This window comes from Gekko japonicus, unplaced genomic scaffold (genome assembly GCF_001447785.1).
Source record: "Gekko japonicus isolate JY-2015 unplaced genomic scaffold, Gekko_japonicus_V1.1 scaffold2580, whole genome shotgun sequence".
Classification (NCBI taxonomy): domain Eukaryota; kingdom Metazoa; phylum Chordata; class Lepidosauria; order Squamata; family Gekkonidae; genus Gekko; species Gekko japonicus.
In genome coordinates this window covers 194,269-209,636 of record NW_015169257.1, presented here as the reverse complement: position 1 = coordinate 209,636, position 15,368 = coordinate 194,269, and the positions used below count along the sequence as shown (strand labels likewise).

The 15,368-nt window shown below is 45.3% G+C and overlaps 1 protein-coding gene across 1 annotated transcript in view; it reads right to left on the bottom strand.

Annotated features, from left to right (window-relative positions):
* LOC107114908 (cytochrome P450 2J2-like) overlaps window positions 1–15,368 on the bottom strand; it is a 58,081-nt gene that overhangs the window by 6,560 nt on the left and 36,153 nt on the right. Inside the window, exons 6-8 of the mRNA XM_015416513.1 lie at window positions 13,882–14,042; window positions 9,886–10,062; window positions 5,754–5,895 (exon numbers count right to left, since the gene is read on the bottom strand). Of these exons, the coding sequence (XP_015271999.1) occupies window positions 5,754–5,895; window positions 9,886–10,062; window positions 13,882–14,042 (480 nt within the window). The remainder of the gene's footprint in view (window positions 1–5,753; window positions 5,896–9,885; window positions 10,063–13,881; window positions 14,043–15,368) is intronic.

The window sequence follows — 15,368 nt, the reverse complement described above, 5'->3', positions numbered from 1 at the left end:
TCTCCTTCTCCCTCTCCCCCATGCCTACTGTCATTCCTTCTCTCTTGCTCTCTCCTGATGCTAATGTCATTCCTTCTCTCTCTCTCCTTCTCCCTCTCCCCCCATGCCTACTGACGTTCCTTCTCTCTTGCTCTCTCCTGATGCTAATGGCATTCCTTCTCTCTCTCTCTCCCTCTCTCTCTCCCCCATCCCTACTGTCATTCCTTCTCTCTTGCTCTCTCCTGATGCTAATGTCATTCCTTCTCTCTCTCTCCTTCTCCCTCTCCCCCCATACCTACTATCATTCCTTCTCTCTTGCTCTCTCCTGATGCTAATGGCATTCCTTTTCTCTCTCTCTCTCTCCTTCTCCCTCTCCCCCATGCCTACTGTCATTCCTTCTCTCTTGCTCTCTCCTGATGCTAATGGCATTCCTTTTCTCTCTCTCTCTCTCCTTCTCCCTCTCCCCCATGCCTACTGTCATTCCATCTTTCTTGCTCTCTCCTGATGCTAATGGCATTCCTTCTTTCTCTCTCCTTCTCCCTCTCTCCCAGGCCTACTCTCGTTCTGTAATGTATCTAAATCCAACCGCGTGCGAGGCTAGTGCTCCACGCGGTCATGCAAAGTCTCTGAGCTTTGCTCTGGGAGACAATGGCCCAAGCGGATCCTAGCCCACACCAACCAGAGGGCTAGGATCTTGGTCAGGACCGATGGAACTCTCGGCCACTGTATATAGCCTATCACTGAGTGGGGGGGTGTTCTGGGAGTGGGTTTTACTGAGCATATAAGCCGGCCTGCGAGCCAGAGTTTCTTGTCTTGTTCTGTACCAACAATAAAGTATGAGAGCTGAAATCACTTGCCAGTCTCAGTACTTTTCACATTCCTTCTCTCTTGCTCTCTCCTGATGCTAATGACATTCCTTCTCTCTCCTTCTCCCTTTTACCCATGCCTACTGTCATTCCTTCTCTCTCTTCCCTCTGCTACTGTCATTCCTTTTCTCTTCTCTCTCTTCCCACATGCTACTCTTATTCCTTTTGTCTCTGTGCCCATCTTGCTCTCTTACAGCCACCCTACTATCATTCTCTCTCTCTCTCTCTCTCCCTCCCTCTCCCACCTCTTCAGTCTCCCCCCCCCACATCACTAACCTTGCTCTCAGCCATTGGCATGGCTGCTGCTCTTCCCCATATGCTGCTGGGGCAGGAAGAATATGGCAGGCACCGTGGTAAGAGGCAGAGGCAGCCCCTCCAGCAGCACTGCTGCTGCAGCTACATCAGATAGGTTTCTAGCTACTACAGCCACTTCAGCTGGAAAGCACAGGAAGATACTGGATCTGGTTCAAGGTTATGGCTTTGACCTTTAAAGCCCTACGCAGCCTGGGACCATCACAGCTGTGGGACCGCCTCTCCCCCTATGAGCCCCGGAGAGCTTTGCACTCTTCTGATCAGCACCTTCTGGTGATCCCCAGCTCGAGGGACATCCACTTAGCCTCAACCAGGGCAAGGGTTTTTTCCGGCCCTTGACCCAATGTGGCGGGACATGCTCCCACCCGAGATCAGGGCCCTGCGGGTCTTATACCAGTTTCAAAGGGCCTGTAAAGCACAGCTGTTCCACCAGGCTAATCTCTAATCTGGGAGAACCGGGTTTGATTCCCCACTCCTCCACTTGCACCTGGCTGGATGACCTAGGGCAAGCCATTACTCTGGCACAGCTGTTCTTGAAAAAGAGCAGTTTCTGTCAAGAGCTCCCTCAGCCCCACCTACCTCACAGGGTGTCTGTTGTGGGGAGGGGAAGGGAAAGGAGTTTGTAACCTCTCTGAGACACCTTTCAGTAGTGAAGGGCAGGGTATAAATCCAATCTCTTCTTCTTCTTCTTTTGGGAAGGAGCCGGGGGGAGGGCTTTAAGGAAGGGAGGGGAGCCACTAATAGCCCCACCGTAGCTATGGGCCAGTGTAACACCCCTCTCTTCTTCCAGTTTGGTGTAGCCAAACTGTAGCCAATTTGGTGTAGTGGTGAAGTGCGTGGATTCTAATCTGGGAGAACCGGGTTTGGTTCCCCACTCCTCCACTTGCATCTGGCTGGATGACCTCGGGCAAGCCGTAGTTCTGATAAGCGTTGTTCTTGAAAAAGAGCAGTTTCTGTCAAGAGCTCTCTCAGCCCCACCTACCTCCCAGGGTGTCTGTTGTGGGGAGGGGAAGGGAAAGGAGTTTGTAAGCCGCTCTGAGACACCTTTGGGTAGTGAAGGGCGGGGTATAAATCCAATCTCTTCTTCTTCTTCTTCTTCTTCTTCTTCTTCTTCTTCTTCTTCTTCTTCGAAGGTGGTGGACGTTCAACCATTCTGGCCTCCCCTGTTCATGGCCCCTTTCCAGTGCCCTGCTTCTTTAGACAACATAACTGGGCACTAGAGGGTTTTTTTCCCACCTGACATGAGGCACAGGTCCTTTCTGCCCTTGTTTATTGTGCCATCTGTTGTTTTATTGGTTCTATCACTTTTATTGTTTTGTGAATCTTGTGTAAGCTGCCCTGAGTCAACTTGTGGGATAGGGTGGAGTATAAATTAAACAAACAACAACAGCAAAGTTTGAGTATTAATAGATGACTGAAAGGGAGACACCCATTGGAAGGTGTCTGGCCTCCATGCTTCTCCCTCAATGAAGAAGAAGAGATTGGATCTATATCCCGCCCTTCACTACCCAGAGGAGTCTCAGAGCAGCTTACAAACTCCTATCTCTTCCCTTCCCCACAACAGACACCCTGTGAGGTAAAAGAAGAAGAAGAGATTGGATTTATACCCCACCCTTCACTACCCAAAGGTGTCTCAGAGCGGCTGACAAACTCCTTTCTCTTCCCTTCCCCACAACAGACACCCTGTGAGGTAAAAGAAGAAGAAGAGATTGGATTTATACCCCACCCTTCACTACCCAAAGGTGTCTCAGAGCGGCTGACAAACTCCTTTCTCTTCCCTTCCCCACAACAGACACCCTGTGAGGTAAAAGAAGAAGAAGAGATTGGATTTATACCCCACCCTTCACTACCCAAAGGTGTCTCAGAGCGGCTGACAAACTCCTTTCTCTTCCCTTCCCCACAACAGACACCCTGTGAGGTAAAAGAAGAAGAAGAGATTGGATTTATACCCCACCCTTCACTACCCAAAGGTGTCTCAGAGCGGCTGACAAACTCCTTTCTCTTCCCTTCCCCACAACAGACACCCTGGGAAGTAGGTGGGGCTGAGAGAGCTCTGACAGAAACGGCTCTTTTTGAAGGACAGCTCTTATCAGAACTATGGCTTGCCCAAGGTCATCCAGCCAGGTGCAAGTGGAGGAGTGGGGAATCAGACCCGGTTCTCCCAGATTAGAGCCTGCACACTTAACCACTACAACAAACTGGCAATGGAGAAGCCAAGCTCCTCTAGGCAACCAAAAGGCAGCTCTCCTCAAGAGAGGAGGGAGGAAGATCAGTCTCAGTCACCTACCGAGCCTTCACTGGCTGTTATCAGGCAGTACCCTTTCTCCTTTCCAGGGCTCTTTTTGTAGCAGGAACTCATTTGCATATTAGGTGACACACCCCTAATGTAGCCAATCTTCCAAGAGCTTATAGTAGCCCCTGTAAGAAGAGCTCTTGGAGGATTGGCTACATTAGAGGTATGTCGCCTAATATGCAAAGGAGTTCCTGGTACAAAAACAGCCCTGCTCCTTTCCCTTCCAGAGGAGACCTTCTTATTCAAAGGTGACTCCTCCATCACCCACTGGAAGCTTAGCTGCCTCTGTGGCCATGGTGGCAGCTTCTCCCCTGTCCAAAGGCAGCAGGAGTGCTGAAGCATTGTTTGTGGCTGTGCAGAAAGCACTGTTGTCTTTGGGAGGATTTAACCCCTCTTTTTTTTTTTTAGTTTTCAGACTTTTCTGCAGACCTAGGGGGTCCCCCAAGTTTGCAGAGTTTGCAGAAAAAAATTCTGTCTCTATCTCTGCAGCCTCAATGTGCAAATTTAAGTATCCACAGACAGGGCTACAGTTGACTATTAAAATATACGATGGTTTCACCCAGACCTCCTGAATATCAGTTGAGCTGCAGGGTGGAGTGTAGAATCCTGATATCTCAAGGGAAACCCACTTGCTTTATGGTTGAAATACACTGTGAATAAGAAACTGTAATAAAGCAACTAGAGTTGCATAAACTCAAAGGATTTCTTAATTGCTGTTTGGCCTGTCTTGTCAGGAGCCTGACAAAATGTTTATTATGTGATCCTCATTCTGCCTTTCCAAAAACTTGGTATATTTTCTTTCATAAGTTATAGGGGGGAAAGAGAGTGGGGAACAGTGTCCCCTATAAGGTGAGTTAGTGTGAGCTAGCTCACAGTCTTTTTAGCCTCCGGCTCACACATTTTTGTCTTAGCTCAGGAAAGATGGCGCCAGAGCAAACTAATTTATGCAGTAGCCAAATCGCTCGCTCACAACTTTAAGGCCAGTAGCTCATGGAGTAGAATTTTTGCTCACAAGATTTCACAGCTTAGAGGAAGCATTGGTAAGGAGTAAAAGAGCTCAGTGCCATGCAAGATTGCATCAGCTGGATATTAAAGAGAACACACTAAGCACATTCAAGACTGAACTGTGTTTGATACAGGGAGTAACTAATTGAATCCTGTGTCGTTTTGAAAACTTAAGAACAAATCATAGGAGGAATATTTTTGTCCATTCTGTCTTCAAGGGCAACCCTCCCACTACACAGTCCTATGGTCCTGCCTAGGGTGCCAGAGGGCAAAGGGTGCTAAGCCCCCCCTCCCAGACTCAGTACTACCACCCTGGCTGCCCAGCTGCCTGGCTGGTGGTTTGAAATGTGCTCTAGATGGCTGCCTGCCCACCTCTGACCTCACTCACCTGCCAATGCAGCAAGACAAAGGTCCATTCTGCATCTGGCATTGGCTCCACGTTTTCTCAGCACTCGACTTGGGTTCCCCCTTGCTTCGGATTATCTGTTTTTATTGCATTGCCTCAGATCCTGGTTCCTGCATTAGCTACCCATTAAGTCCCATGTCCGCTTGTCATCTATTTTGTTTTCAACGCTCGCTCCTGCATTGGTATGCAGAGTTTCCTGTGTCAGTACTTTCCTCAGTGGTCATTAGCTGTATAGGAGATGCTTTGGATGGTGGATCCCACTGACTGAGCCAAGTAATTCATGGCAAGGTGATAAATACAGAGGGGAAAAGAGGGGCGGGGAAACTGTCAGAGATCAATGAAGCCACGTCAAGTTGTCCGCTTATGATTCCCCTCAAATTGGATGGGGAGGAAGGAAAAGGTGAAGCTCAAAACCACATTCAGATACCCCGGGGCAACACCGTACTGACTGCGGTCACCCCTGATCAGCCATAAATCTATGCATAAATCTATGAACAAAGGAAGTGAAAGCAGCATGCAGTGTAGAGGGAGATTAACATCCCAATGTGGAACTGTGGGGAAACAGATGGGTGCAGAATCAGCCACTGTGAGGATAATTTCATTGAATCTACTCTAGAATGCCCAGAATCTCTATGGTGTTTGCCATAGAGATTTTTTGAAGTTCCTAGGTGCCACTTCGCGGTTCAACACAATCACTACATACTTTCTCTGGCCACACTGGTGAGCAAGTGTCAAGTTTAAAATGTACATGTCCTAATGAGCCAGCCAGTACGAAATCTTTTTAAAAATGACAATGTGTGAAAATGGGGGGGGGGGGGAGGCCAAACCAAGTAAGTTTTCTACTACAGAAATGAAGAATGCACCTTGCTCACTTTGCACAAGACTTTCTCACCTTGGATGTCTGGATGTTTTGCAATGAGGAGCAGACCCCATAGAAGAGTGGTTGTGGTTGTGTCCATTCCTGCGATAAAGAGGTCGAAAATGGACTGTGCCAGGTTCTCTTCATTGTATGTAGAGCTGGGATCATTTTTGCTCTGTTGTTGAAACAGGAATTGGAATTTGCATCATGACAGGCATTTTGTTGTTTGCACCGATGTCACCCAGAGTAGAGCTGCCAGGGAACCACCAGGGGGAGGGGATCCCCCACCCCTGCCCCCCTTATTAGCTGTTTGGCAGGTGGCCAAGCAATGTATAAATTCCTCATGTGCTAGACATCCTGCCTCCTTTCCTCATGTTTCTATTCTCTTTGTTGAATGATCAACTGATCTCTTTCAGTAATACAATATAATTCTTAAAACAAATAATGGCCCCGGTCACATGGGCCGGATATCACGGGGGGAAGTGTGGCTAATTGCCCCGGAGGAAACTAACATGCGGCTGCCCGAGCACACGTCCCGGTCGAGGTCCCATGGTTCGGGGAAAATGCCGATCAGACGGGTATCCTGCAGCACGGCACAGAAGCCACGGCGTGCGATCGCACTAGCAATCGCTCTTTGTGTGCATGCGCTGTTGGGTGCTGTTGCACAACCTGCGGAGACAAACAGCGGCGAGTGCTGGATGCCACGTAAGTCCACCGGAAACGCGATCAGATGCCCGCCCTTGGCCCGCAATTTCAGGAAACTAGTACCTCATAGGTACTAGTTTTTAACTCCGCACTTTCGGTGGGGAGCCATGGGTTCGCCATGGGAGCACTGCGCTTCCCGGATGTTGGGGTGAAATCGCGCCTAGAAAATCTGCGGGACTTCCGTGCCTCTCCCGCGGCAACTTTGCCGTGTGACCAGGGCCAATGGATAGTATCTGCATGAGCTAGGTTCCTTGTTCTTGTTCATCTTCACATCATGCAATAGAAGACATTTTCATCATTCTTTTAAATAACCCCCCCAATAAAACCCACATTAAACAGCACCAACGATAAAATCTGTAATGAACAGACGTGACAGAAGAAATCCTCTTCCATTTGACCTATAATTCAGTAGAAACCTTTAGGACAAATCACCAACTTGGATGAAGAAACAAATTGGTACAGGGGGAAATAGAATCTTATATCCTATGTATATAAAAGCCCAACATACTAACACTTTCCGGCTCTCCCATTGACTATGCTGTGCGCTCCATCAGCCATTGGCCCATCAACTGCCACTCAAGAGTACTGTGTTCCATTGGCTGGGTGCTGGGTCCCCTCCTCTCCCCCACCCACTGCCAGCTTGGCCACTTTCCCGACAGAATAAACTGCCAAAATCTACTGATGAAGACACTTCTCCTGCTTGGCTCCTCTGCCTGGCTACTGAGGTGGGCTACCAGCCCTCAGACCATTATCTTATCTTCCTGCTGTGGGCCTAACTTTTCCCTCAATAGATGTTGCTAGGCAACCAAGCTTGGTTCTGTCAGTAAAAAGGTGAGGGGAGGAGACCCTTTCCAGGCCTCCTTTGGTCTTTGTGAGGAACTCATTGGGGCCAGTCTTGACTAGTGGTCCCAGCTCCAGGTTGGGAAATTCCTGGAGATTTTGTGGTGGAGTCTACAGAAGCCAGAGTTTGGGGAGGGAAGAGGCCTCAGCTGAATAGAATGCCACAAAGTTCACCCTCCAAAGCAGTTATTTTCTCCAGGGGGAGAGAGAGATCTGTTGTCTGGAGTTCAGTTGTGATACCAGGTGATACCACAGCCAGTGTGGCGTAGGAGTTAGTGCTTCAGAGTAAGGTCTGCCAGACCCAGGTTCTTGCTGTGGTAGCTGAGTGGGTGATTTTGGACCAGTTGCAGATTTTCAACCTTAACCCACCACACAGGGTTGTTGTGCAGATCAAAAGGGGGAGAGGAGAATGATGTAAGCTGCTTTGGTCCCCACTGTGAAGAAAGACTGTACTTTTCCTCCTGGGGAACCATTTTTGCCAATCTCCAGGTGAGGGCCAGAGATTATTCAGAATTACAACTGCTCTTCAGACAGCAGAGATCAGTTCCCCTGGAGAAAATGGTGGACTCTGTGTCATTATACCCAGCTGAGGTGGCCACCCTATGACAGCCAGTGTGACGTAGCAGTTAATGCTTCAGAGCAGGGTCTACCAGACCCAAATTCTGTCTGTGGAAGCTGAGTGGGTGATTTCACACCAGTCACAGACTTTCAGCCTAACCTACCTCATGGGGTTGTTGTGCAGATCAAAAGGGGGAGAGGAGAATGATGTGAGTTGCTTTGGTCCCCACTGTGGAGAAAGACTGTACTCTTCTTAGGTCAAAGGGGGAGGAGATGAAAAGCTGAAGTCAGAGGGGTAGATAAAGGTAAGTTGATGGTTGGCTGGGAAGGAGATAGGGTTGCCAACTCCAGGATGGGAAATTTGGAAGATGGAGTCTGGGAAGGGTGGGGTTTGAAGAGGGTGGGACCTCAGACAGGTACAATGCCATAGACTCCACCCGCCAAACCAGCCATTTCCTCAAGAGGAACCATTGTTGCCAATCTCCAGGTGAGAGCTGAAGATCACTCAGAATTACAACTGCTTTTCAGGTGGCAGTGATCAGTTCCCCTGGAGAAAATGGTGGACTCTCTGTCATTATATCTGGCTGAGGCCACCACAGCAATCTGACGCTGAGTGTCCAAAGCGAGAACACCCACCCGGAGCCTCTTTTGATGGTAATTATACAACCACTATGTGTTTCACATGCAGCTTCATCAGGGGGAATCTAATGGAGTAATTAAAAAATAAGGACATATTTGATATACAATTTAAAAAAAATAATAAAACACAGGACAATTTCACAGAGCATGCAGAGTGCAATTTATAATTAGTTGTTGATATTAAGAAAATCGAACTAGCAATATAGACTACATATTACATATGACAGCATCTCTGAATGTTCTCCATGCCCCAGTAGGAGTTGTCAGAGGTCACCATGACTTCCAGGCACATGCACAAAGAGAGAGAGAGAGAGAGAGAGAGAGAGGAGGGGGGAGACATGACAAAGAGGCACAGGCACAAAGAGAGAGAGAGAGAGAGAGAGAGAGAGAGAGAGATGCAAAAATACCCAAAAAAAGATTTGGGAGGGGTATGAGCTCTCGAGAGTCAACACTCCCATTGTCATACCCCTTTGCTCATGCCCCCACAATCATGTTGGTTTCTAAGGTACTACTGGACTTGAATTCAGCTCGATTCAAATATTGCCATCACCTGGGTCCCTTGTATTGAAGAAGAAGTTGGATAGCACTCCCCACCCTGTTGTGTCATCTTGATCCTTCCTTAGCTGGATAACATTGTGTAATTTGGTCTACCCTCACAGATCAAGCCCTGTGAAGAAAGGCTGAGGGGAATTTTCCACCTGGAGAAGAGGAAGTTGAAGGAGAACATGATTGCTCTCTTGAAGTCTTTGAAGGGCTGTCACTTAGAGGAGGGCAGGGAGCTATTCCTGTTGGCAGCAGAGGAGAGGACTTGCAACAATGGGTTTAAATTAAGGGTGGGAAGGTACCGACTGGATATTAGGGAAAACGTCTTTACTGTAAGAGTTGTTCAACAGTGGACTCAGGGAGGTGGTGAGCTCCCCCTCACTGGCAGTCTTTAAGCAGTGGCTGGACAAACACTTGTCAGGGATGCTCTAGGCTGATCCTGCATTATTATTTTTTAGGCCCCCAGAGGGGATTTTTTAATTGCATTTTTTAATGGACTACAAACTACAATGAAAAAATAGGGAAGGGTAGCTACATCTAGGGAGAAGGGAAAGAAAACCACTAATAACTAAACCCCCAAGAATAGGAGATCATAACAACAGCTTATGTTAATGTTAGTCTAAAATTGTTGCATTAAGCATGGGGTTGGCCTAGATGGCCTGTATGGCCCCTTCCAACTCTGTGATTCTATGATTCAATCATTCTATGATTCTTATTTCATTTATTTACAACTTACTGTGCCACCTCTCCAGCAACCTGCCCGAGAATAATGACATTGTGTCCGTGGACTTCCTAAAAAGTTTCGAACCGCTATGCAAAGATTTCAAGAACTATAGTTGGAAGGCTTTTATTGGATTTCCCGCACAAGGCAAACACTTACTTTCTCCATCTGAAGTAGATAGTAGTCAATGAAATCCTGTGGCTGGTGCAGGGATTGCTGATCTTTATGTTTTTCTATTTCTTTTCTGGCAAACGATAGCACGTCCTTTGCGCAGGCATGTGCCTTTTTGTGAGGCCCTGGAAGAAGTTTCATGACCCATGGGAAAGATTCATACAACTGCAGGAAAGACAAAAGCAAAGCCCTTTTAGTATTGCAAAGGGACTCAGTTAACACCGTCCACAAACCAGCATAGTCTGTAAACCAACATAGTCCATAAGCCAGTTTTTTCTGGGTGCCATTTAAATAGCATCGACCAGATTTTACCAGAGAGATTGCATATTAACATTGCCCACAGTGGCTGAAATGGCCCCATAGCATCAGAGGAATTGAAGGGAGGAGTGCCAGAGGTTCCTTAGTTCTTTAATCTTTTGCCGTTTGTCCGCTTGAAAGTATATGCACGCTAGTTGTATTTCTCCTACCAGTGAAAAAGATACCAGTGCCCTATATCTTTCACCCACAGGTTACAAAATAATTTCGGAGGATGATTTTGGGTAGCGAAAATGATCGAGGCCAGCCTCTTATCACCCTTCCTTTCTTAATTCCAGATTCTCCAAATGTTTTCCAGTTTTTTTTGTTGGTTTTTTTTTAATTTGGGAGATCGCCACAGGTCTTCTGTGACTCAACTAACTTGGCCAACAACAGTTTCCTCTGAATGTGCATATTACGTTCTGCAGAGCTAGATTATATCCTCCGGATTATTTACTCACAGATGATTTCCAGATTAAATCATAGACATTCATAGAGTTTCTTCTCATGGTTCCCTCATGCCCACCTATTTCTAAGACGTATCTTTTGTAAACCTCTATCTTCTGGTGCAGTTTAGTGCAGTGGTTAAATGCACGGACTCTAATCTGGGAGAACCGGGTTTGATTCCCCTACTCCTCCACTCGCAGCTGCTGGATGACCTTGGGCAAGCCATAGTTCTGTCAGAGCTGTTCTCTCAAGGACTGTTCTCGAAAGAGCTCTCTCAGCCCCACCTACCTCACAGTAAGTCTGTTGCATGGAGGGGAAGGGAAAGGAGTTTCTAAGCCGCTGTGAGACTCCGAGTGAAGGGCAGGGTATAAATCCAATCTCTTCTCTTCTTCATCCTGTACACCTCTAGCCTTCCAAAGTCATAGATACAGATTAACCCTTCAATTCTTTTATCTCTTGATTAAGGCATGTGTTTTTCCTGACACTTTCAAGTGGAAGTAGTTTGGCTGCCTGATAATTCCAAGGGCAGATTAATTAAGATTATTTTCTGTGGTTCTCTAAAACTCCTCACACTATGAGTAATGACCAAGACTTACAGGATAATAACCAAGGCTCTCAAAATCTCCTTTATAATACAGACTTCCTTTCTGAGCTAAGACAAAAAAGTGTGAGCTGGAGGCTAAAAAACTGTGAGCTAGCTCACACTAACTCACCTTAGAGGAAACACTGATCACATCTCCCCTTCCATAGGAAATGATCAACTAGACTAGCTACACTTGCATAGGGACGAGCACTGCCATAGTCTCCTAGTTTTTGGATGAGGTTCACATTTGGGAGAATGGTGTTCTCTTGGGCATGTTGATATTTTCATGAAAGGGCATTTGAAGGTTTGCATGTTATGCTGTCTTAAGCCAGCAGAATTGTGAGTCAATATTCTGTCTCCAAGAAACTTGATAAAGTGTACTGGAAAATTAGTCCACAAAGGGATGAAAATCTAACCATGGCCTCTCTGAATAAGTGGAGTACTTACTGGGAACAGGGGGTTCTCAGAATACATTGAACTGATCAGTAAAAGATTCTACAAAATGCCACCACTGTGGATGCACTCCAGCTGTGTATTTCTCTTCTCAATATTACATATTTTGGATAACAGAAGATTAAAACTACACTACCACGATTCTCATCTTTTTAAGGTCAGGAATGGTTCTTACCAGGACAAAATCACAATTCGTTCAGACTTTGGCAGCAAGCAAGTCTTACTAGACTAGTAGATATAACCACGAAACATGGCTTACTCAATAAATCTAAACTTGGAAAAAAATTAGGTAGCTGAATTCTCTGGTTTCATTCTCTACAAATACACAGTCTCTGCGTACAACTTAATATCTGTAAAATACTAGCTAACATATTGAGTTTGAAATCATTCTTTGAGAAGCAAATGGTAGCAATTGTCATCTAATTTCAAAAATATCCAAACTTCTACTCAAAGTAAATAACACCAAAACACAATATTATCAGAAATTATAGCAACAAGATTGCAGTATAACACTCACAGAGGATATCTGGTCAAATATCTGGGGCTTTTCTGATTTTACATCACACGTAATTAATACAAAAACTGAAATGTTCAAAATATTAACCCACTAGTATCACATGCTACTTAAAATTTCCCACATGATGTCTTCTCAATCAAGACTTTGTTGGAAAAATTGTGGAGAGGTAGGCACGTACACACACTGCTGGTGGCAATGCACAAAAATTTGACAATTTTGGGCAGATGTACGGAATTGAATATATTCAATCTCAGGTTACTGTGTTGCTTTTACACCTGAATTCCTGTTCTTGAATTACTGGCCTGAACCTACAATTCCTAAAATTAGAAAGGATCTAATCTTCAGTTTACTAGTGGCAGTGAAAACAGCTATTGCACTCAATTGGAAAAATAAGTCAGCTCCAATGCTGGCATGATGGCATTGTAAAATCTGGGAACAATTTGTGATGGGAAAAATATCAGCACATATACAACATTATGACCCACACTCTCCACAGTTTAATTTTGATGAAAAAAATTGTATATTGCACTAGAATATTTTCCTGAACAAGAGTTTATTCCAAGTGAGAATATAAGAACATAAGAGAAGCCAGTGCTGGATCAGGCCAATAGCCCATCCAGACCAACATTCTGTCACACAGTGACCAAAAATACCAGGTGTCATCAGGAGGTCCACCAGTGGGGCCAGGACACTAGAAGCTTTCCCACTGTTTCCCACCCCCAGGCACCAAGAATACAGAGCATCACTAGCCCCAGTCTGAGAGTTCCTATCTATACCTTGTGGCTAGTAGCCACTGATGGACCTCTGCTCCATATGTTTATCCAGTTCCCTCTGGAAACTGTCCATGCTTGTAATTGCCACCACCTCCCGTGGCAGTGAATTCCATGTGTTAATCATTCTTTGGGTGAAGAAGTACTTCCTTTTATCTGTTCTAACCCAACTGCTTAGCAATTTCATTGAGTCCCCATAAGTTCTTGTATTGTGAGAAAGGAAGAAAAGTACTTCTTAAAGCTTAAAGCTCTCAATTTACTGCACCTATAGCCAAGTGTAAGCATCAAGAAAACTGCATTGCTGTCACTATTAGACTAATATCTTACTGTACACCAGTTTGGTGTAGTGGTTAAGTGCGTGGACTCTAATCTGGGAGAACCGGGTTTGCTTCCCCACTCCTCCACTTGCACCTGGCTGGATGACCTTGGGCAAGCCATAACTCTGGCACAGCTGTCCTTGAAAAAGAGCAGTTTCTGTCAAGAGCTCTCTCAGCCCCACCTACCTCACAGGGTGTCTGTTGTGGGGAGGGGACAGCCCCACCTACCTCACAGGATGTCTGTTGTGGGGAGGGGAAGGGAAAGGAGTTTGGAAGCCACTCTGAGACACCTTTGGGTAGTGAAGGGTGGGGTATAAAACCAATCTCTTCTCTTCTTCTTCTATTTAATAGTAAATAATAGTAATAATAAATAATAATGCAAAGAATAAGTAAGTATGATAAGATATAATTTACCTTTCCCTCTGTAGATAATATATTTTTATTTTTCTGTTTGTTCGATTGAATGTTTTATTGATTTTTTGTGATTTGAGAATCTTAATAAAATATTTGAAAGAGAATATATATATGTGGGTGTGAAAATTTGGTTAAATTCATCACTTAATGGAGGATTATGATTTCAGTAGGAAAGTTGGGGATACTCACAAGATGAAATAAAGAACCTCCAAAGTGTATAAATACACTAACAGCTTCAATCAACTTGAGATATTCTTCTTCATCTAAAGAAAATCGGTACCCAAAAGTGAGAGCACAAATCACGTTGGCGACTGAATTTCTGATCATTAACGAAGGGTCAACTGGCTGCCCTGAAAATAAAATTGTGAAATAGTTACATAAATTTGAGCTTTCCTGTCAATACTGAGGGTGAGACTTCATAATGGAGGAAGAAAATGGAACATTAAACCCTTGGCAACTCTCTCCCTCTTTCTCTGTGTGCATGTATATCTACAGAAACACACACACATATACATATATAGCAAGGTAAAATTGTATTATGCTGAATTCCAAAATATACAAAATATCAAACGTTAACACTGTCGTTCTTTTCCTGTGCCAAAATCAGAATGTCTACGTGCCCCCAAGGCACCTTGGCGAAACAAAGAGTATAGTCCCACTAGTAGTTAGGCTTAGTGTTTTTGTTTTTAACATGTGCCTGCCTGATCCACAGAGCATGGAATATAAACTTTGCCATGGCCAGAGTTACACTCCTATCATTGCCAGGTAAAAGATACGGCAGATGGAAACCTGCTCATTAAAGGCAGCATGAGATTGGCTCTTATAGAAGAGCACAGATGGCAACTAAATAGGAAGTGGGATAAAGTTTCAATTACTGGCCTGCCATAAGTGGAGAGTCTCTGGGGGCACCCAGTTACCCGCACAGCGATCTGACAGTTCGGCGAGCGGTAAAGTCCTAGCCAGGAAGAATAGTTGCTGAATCTGCCATTCTGATAATGCCATTCTGATAATGTTCATGTTGGAAAAATACATGGAAGAATGGCTGTGGAGTCGGAAAGTGTAGCTTATGCTTTGTGACAGGGATGTTTTGGTGCCTCAATTAATAAAATAAAAATAAAAATGAGGAGACTGGACCATTGGATAGGCTGTGCAGTATTTTGCTGACAGCCAATCAGAAGAACAGTTGAATGGTGACTGTGCCAACCTATCGCCAGCTAGACTGTAGAGAAAGGAGACCTTGCCCGTGTTCAGGATCCTAGGTGGCAATGCAGCTATTGGAGAATGGTATTCAGTCCTGCAGAAACAGTATGGCTTCCACAGCAGTGGGGTTAGTCAAGAAATTCAACCTATGGGACAGTGGTTCTGAATCATGCCACTTGGAGACAGGTATTCAGTGTATAGCTGATACCCAACTAGGGGTGTGCATAAAGAAATACTCAAGGTGAAGATATACATGGAAACTGCTTTTCCATGTCATTATCATGATGTTCCAGAACAGCATTAGGAATCCAGGATTCTTAGTAAAACTAAATTACCCTCCCCAAAGAAATCCTAGTTGTCTTTGACTTCGGAGGTTGCTAGCAGGCAGCATGTGCTCATGTTCTTCCTTGATCCTACTGATTTCTCAAGCAATAGCATTTCTGTCTTCCAAATGGATCTTTCCAAAGGAGGAGCAG